This window comes from Lolium rigidum, chromosome 5, assembly GCF_022539505.1.
Source record: "Lolium rigidum isolate FL_2022 chromosome 5, APGP_CSIRO_Lrig_0.1, whole genome shotgun sequence".
NCBI lineage: Eukaryota > Viridiplantae > Streptophyta > Magnoliopsida > Poales > Poaceae > Lolium > Lolium rigidum.
Genome location: NC_061512.1, coordinates 166,606,032 through 166,612,239, shown reverse-complemented (window position 1 = coordinate 166,612,239; position 6,208 = coordinate 166,606,032). Strand labels below are relative to the sequence as shown.

Genomic DNA, 6,208 nt, shown 5'->3' with positions numbered 1-6,208 from the left:
ATGCCGACGCAGTCGATGGAGAATGGCTCGTCGCCTACGAGCACGGGAACCTGTCGCGCCACGCCCTGGCACGTAAGACGGTCCCCGTTGGCGATGGTGACGTTGTACTTCTCCGATCCCGCCGGCTGGAGAGCGAGGCGGCGCATGGCGGTGTTGGATAGGAAGTTGTGCGTCGAGCCCGTGTCCACCAGCGCAGTGAGACACTCCCCATTGATCGTCACCGGGAGCAGCATCGTCTTTGCCGTCTTGATGCCTGCCATAGCATGAAGAGAGACGACGAAGGCGGACGCGTCAACCGGCGCGTAGGTCGTGACACCGGCCTCAGTGACGGTGGCGGCCGCGAGCTCGGCGGTGAGAGCCTCCACGTCGGCGTCGTCGACGGTCTCCAGGTAGAAGAGGCGGGCGCACGTGTGGCCCGACGAGTACTTCTCGTCGCAGTTGAAGCACAGCCCCCGGCGGCGCCGCTCGAGTTGCTCCGCAGCCGTCAGCCGCTTGAAGGGGCGAGTCGGCGCAGGAGGGCCCGCGGAAGCGGTGGCCGGCGCGGGGCACGGCGGGGCGGTGGGCGTCGGGCGGGTCGGAGCGTGGGACGAGCGCTGCCACGTTGCGCGTAGACCTGCTGCATGGCGATGGCGTGCTGCTCGTAGGCCCGTGCGTAGTACATGGCCGTCTGCAGGTCCGCAGGCTCGCGCATCTCGACGTCGACGCGGATGTAGTCGGGGAGGCCGCCGACGAAGAGATCGGCGCGCTGCCGTGCCGAGACGCCCGGGGCATGGCACGCGAGCGCCTGAAAACGGTCGGCGAAGTCCTGGACCGTGGTGGTGAAAGCGAGGCGTCTCAGCTCGGCGAGGCGGCTTCCGCGTAGGGTCGGCCCAAACCGCTGGAGGCACATGTCGCGGAAGCGCTCCCAGGACGGCATCCCGCCCTCGTCCTGCTCGAGGGCGTAGTACCAAGTCTGCGCGGCACCCCGTAGGTGATAGGAGGCGATCCACGTGCGGTCGGCGCTGAGCGTCCGCTGCCCCCGAAAGAACCTGCTCACACTGGTTCAGCCAGTTCAGGGGGATCGGTGGCGCCGTCGTAGGTGGCGAACTCCAGCTTGGTGAAGCGGGGCGGCTGCTGTGCCAGAGGTGGGACCTCGGGGGCGCCCTCCTGGCGGCCCGGGTTGAAGGACGTGCTCGCGGCGAAGGGGGCCGCAAACCCGCCGAGACCGCCAAAGGGGTGGGCGGGCTGCTGAACCGTCGTCCGCGCCGCAGTCTGAGTGTAGACGGGCGACGCGTCGATCCATGTGGGAATTGGCGAAGGCGATGGCGGCCACCACGCGGCGGCTGATTGCGGCGGCGGAGGCGGGCGGTGGGGGCGGCGGCGGAACAGCGGCCGGTGGGGGCGACGGCGGAACGGCGGCCGGCGGGGGCGGCGGGTGCTGGCCGGCCTTGATCTCCGCGAGCTCAAAACGGATGGCGCGGAGACTGTCGGCGAGGTCCGCCAAAGTAGCGGGCAGGAGGTCGAGGCCCGTGGGGGCGGCGGCGGCCTGGTCTGCGTTGGAGGCGGCGGCTCCTCGCGGCGCGTGGGCGCCGGTCATGGCGGCGGCGGTGGCGGTGGTGGTGTTGGTGGCGGCGGCGGACGTGGCGGCGATGGGGTCGACGGGGGGGCTGTTGGAGCCCATGAGACCTAGGCAATCTGATACCAAAGTGGTAGAGACTAGGGTTCTACCGGGTCTAGGGCGGAGATTGTAAGGGTGGAAGTGAGGGCGGAGAGGTTGGAGAGCTTGGCGCCGGCGGCTGGGCGCCGCCGCGGAGGAAGGAGGCGGCGGCTAGGGTTGGTGCGGCGAGGGCACAGGGGTCTCCCGTCTCCCTTCAGGAGACGAGACAGTAATGATACTGAATATTGTCTGCTTAATCTCGAAGGGATACAAATGTTTATATAGGAGGACGGCCTCCTCTAAACCCTAATTTACTTGGGCTAAGCCCCTAATTTACTTGGGCTAAGCCCATAACTAGCCACTAGTGGGCTTCCTGCGTGTATAGGTCAAACCGACCATAACACCCACCTAGTCCATGCTCGTGAAGCCCCCGCTGGGATGCTGCTGGACGCGCGTCTCCAAAACTTAATTGGAGGCCCCAAAAACACCACTGATGATTGGGTTCCTACGATCAACAACATGGTTGTTGTGATACTTGTAGTAGCAAATATTATTTATATAAGTTCGACCCTGAGAAGTTTTGCAAATGGCAAAAAAACACAACCCCGCAATTGCGTTGTCAGACGCAACCACGTTCACACCAAGCCGCCGTGGTTTGAAAATAGCCTATACTATGAGTTGTTAACATGGCAATAATTTGAGGGTTTTAAGTAATCTAAGAGCAAAGTAAATGACAAATATAAACTAAAAGAAGAGAGTGTTGGCTAAGTGTGTTTGCCAAAGTATCAGTCAAAGCTTGCACAATGGGAAAAGTAGCCAAGCATGGGAACTTGCCCGTTTAAAGCCAACAACCAGGCAGCACACTCATCACATGCAGATGAATATGTTGTTACAACCACATCAATATATAGTTCGGCTGTATATAAACAGCCCAGCAGCTGTACTAGCACCTCTTCAAGCACACACAAACGTATCCCAGATCGACGCACCATATGTACCAGTTTTACATTGAGGAGCAGATACACATTCAAACAGGAGCAAGTTTTACATCGTTCCTCCAGAAGCGGATCAAATTATGGCGCTCTGCTCCTAGGTTTACATTGTGAAAGGGAGATCCTAATTCAGGGAGAGTGCCGCCAAACATCAAAAATATAATCTGTTCTTGGTGAACCAACAGGTGACCCGGAGCCTCCATGTCCATCGACGGTGGACGCCATCATGCAGTGGGCAGCGCGTGGCGGCAGAGGGGGCAGACGCAGCTGACCCGGAGCCACCGCGAGATGCAGCCCTGATGGAAGCAGTGGTCGCACGGCATCTTGCTCACCATGTCCTCCGCCTCGAAGTCCTTGAGGCACACGGCGCACTCAGTCTGCAGCCTTGCGCCGGCCGCCGCCCAGGTTGTCTCCCTCAAATTGTCCTGGATGGCCTTGGGCGGTTTGAATGTCTCCTCCTCCGCCTGGTGGCTCTGACGCTGATCCTCTTCTTCTCTGCGCCGCTCGACCATGCTGTCGAGCATTTCGTCAAGCCAAGGCAGACGGCCAAAAGTCCAATCCATTAAAGTGCGATGTATAAATTCCTGCCCGTTTCTTGGCTCCCGATCTTCCATGACCTCCTCATAGATGATTGTCGCCGGCATCCTCACTGCCTCCATCTGCGACAGCGGTAGCGCGTACGCGTACGAGAGACGGCTCGGGGGCTGGAGATGGAGGATCGAACAAGCTTGACTACGAGGACCAAACCTTGTTTATCCATATTTATAGATGGGTCGGATTGGATGTGGTGGGATTCCGAGTTCAACTAGGGGACGGAGTTTGATGTGAATCTTGGATTTCTGCGACTGTGGCATCAGATTCCTTTGCGTTACGAAACCAAACAAAACAAAATCGGTAGATTCCCATTACAACGCTGATATATCTGTAAACCCATTTCACTGATGGCCCCGTTTACACTCTCCGATCCAAACATGTCCTCAGTTCCAAACGTACCAGTCCCTGCGCTCTATCCTCTCGTTCCGCCGTCCACGACGAGGGCTGAGAGGTGAGAGCGACGCGGCGGCAGGGACATCCGGATCGACCAACAATTTTTTTTCTTTCAAATTCAGGTGTTCAGCTTCAGCTAATCAGCTGTTTGCTCGCCTTACGCCAGCAGCCGATCATTGTTCTTGGTGCTCGCCGCGTGGGTGGTGTGGTAACTGCTTTGAAGAATTCGGAAAAACTAAACGACCAAAAATCTATCATTCTGATTGGGCGTATGAAAACACTTTATTCCAAATGTTAGGAGAAAACATTTGAGATATACGAACCGCATCAGCAGAAGAACAAGAAGCTTTGTATGTGTCCATTCAACATCGTTTTTGAATGAAGACAGTTTTTGAATGAAAGGCTTCTCTTGTTTTTTTAAAGGTTTTTTTTTTTGCGAAAGAAAGAAGCTGATATTAATCTGGCAAAGTTACAAAGAGGTCCACACAAAGAAGGGAAAATACAACGCACGCCCCTCTGCAACACAACATCGCCGTCGACCATGGCGCCGTCGGTGGCGCGCCGTGGCTCCTACGCCCCTTGATGCCTTGGATCGGGAGTAGTCCCCGAGCGACCGGGAAGTCGCCGATCGCCGACCCCGGAGGGCCTACGCCAGCGGCCGCCGTCGATGAAGATCCAAACCTCATCAGCTTCTTCCTGGAAACCAACAGGAGCCAGAACCGCCGTCGACCCACGGAATCCGGCGCGGGGAAGTCGAGCGAAGCCGCTCCGAAGAACCGCCAGCTCGAGGAAGGCAGCAGATCGACGCCGGAGCCCCGCAGAGCGCCGCCATCGAGGAGGGGATCCACCACCTGCAAAACCGAACCAACCGCGTCTTCCCCGCCTCGACGCCGCCGGCCGGAAACCCTAAGCTTACCTACACTATGTACACGGCGCGAACCGGCGTTCCCCGTCCTCCCGCCGCCGGAGCGGCCGGCGGAGGGCGAGGAAGCCGCCGATTCAGCGCCGGCGAGGTGGCTCGCCCGGGTCGTTCACAAATCCCTCTCTGGTTACTGTAGACGGGAGAGGTCGGTCCAAGGTAAAAAAAAAGGTTAAAAAAAACTCTCTTGTTTTTTTAAAGAAGAATATACTTATTTCGAGAAAAAAAAGATTATACTTTTTCTACAAAAGTTTGGTCCTCTCTTGCAAAAGTTTGGCTCTGGTGTTTGTAGTCATGGCTAGGTGGTCCAAGTACCTATTTGTAAATGTTATTACCTTTTTTGCTATTTATACTACCGTTGATGATTATTAATAGATCAACATATTTTTCGAAAAAAGATATATAGAAATCTAGAATAACAATATTTCCTCCAAGTGCAGCTTTTTTTTTTTTGTTTCTGTATGTAATTCTCTGCTTGTAAGCACGAGATGAACCTCGATTCGGTGAATGGAAGTATGGGGCTGTCTTAGCTCCTTTTTAATAAAAGTTTATCTAGGGGTTCCCCCTTCCAATGTCTCAAATTTTTTTTCTTTCATTGTAAATCTTGAATCCAACATCGTTTGATGCAACAGACAAAATTAAAGTCCAATCTTGCAGTCGGAGATCTAGTAAACGTACTTGTAAAGGTAAGTGATTCCTCAACCAAGATTCTATAATGGCACTAATTGTACCCTTCCAGAGGAAAAATTTAGATCTCATGAACTTGGCCGCTAGGAAGAATTATCGGAGACACTCGCCTCCACTGTAGTTGATCGTTGTGCCAAAGTTCCTGCGTAGTACATCCGCTTCGAAGGCGCGTCATCTACTGAAATCTATGTCTGAAAGCGCCATTGCTGAAAAAAGATAGGCGTTCACCTAGACCTGAATGGCTGGCAGTGAGAAGGATGGGAGTATGTTGAAGCTGGATTTACTGGAGGTGAGAACTGAGAAGGTTGGGTGGATGTCGAAGCCAGAGTGGCCAATGGTGTGAGAATTGTTGGCCGTCGAGGCCAAAGTGGCCGGCGGTGCAACAAGGCGGTGGGAGCGCTAGGTCGCTAGGTCTACCTTTTTATTAACCCAAAGTAAGCCTATTTTCTGACCGCGAAACTAGTGGCAACCGACGGATTGGGTATGGATGGTGCCAAATACTACTTTAATTGATATTGATATCAATTATTTGGGTATGGACTATGGAGGACTTATACTCGAAAGCTTGAGAAAGATGAGAAAAATATTAAACTAATAAAACTAAAAATAATCATAATCATAATCATAAGTTAGTACTATGCAGCTCCATCATTAGCATGTACTCAAGCAGCCAAGACATCGAGTATAGAGAATCCCTCACATGCGGAAGAGAAGAACTAAATTAAGAAAAAAAAGCCACAAGTTCCAAGACAATATCATGATGAAAAAGAATCTCAAGACGAGGATAAATGCAGCCATGTTTATTCAGCCAAGGCAAGTATGGAGGCTCCACCATAATTTCCTCCAACATGCTCACATGGACCATAAAGAAGACCTACAAAGGCTATAAAGCCTAGAAAGACCTACAAAATAGGTAAATGATGAGCAAGAAGAAAGTATAAGCAAATAATGGAGAAGAAGAATGGTGAATGCTGCTCCCTCTCGCCT

General features: G+C 54.0%; 1 protein-coding gene across 1 annotated transcript; it reads right to left on the bottom strand.

Moving 5' to 3' along the window:
• Positions 1–2,852: 2,852 nt before the first annotated feature.
• LOC124656662 (E3 ubiquitin-protein ligase RNF181-like) lies at positions 2,853–3,287 on the bottom strand. The gene has a single exon (XM_047195367.1). It carries the CDS (start codon positions 3,285–3,287, stop codon positions 2,853–2,855), a length of 435 nt encoding a protein of 144 aa, XP_047051323.1.
• Positions 3,288–6,208: the final 2,921 nt, after the last annotated feature.

Bases quoted from the DNA above. Each gene is read 5' to 3' on its own strand.
- LOC124656662 (XM_047195367.1), bottom strand. From the start codon at position 3,287: ATGGAGGCAGTGAGGATGCCGGCGACAATCATCTATGAGGAGGTCATG.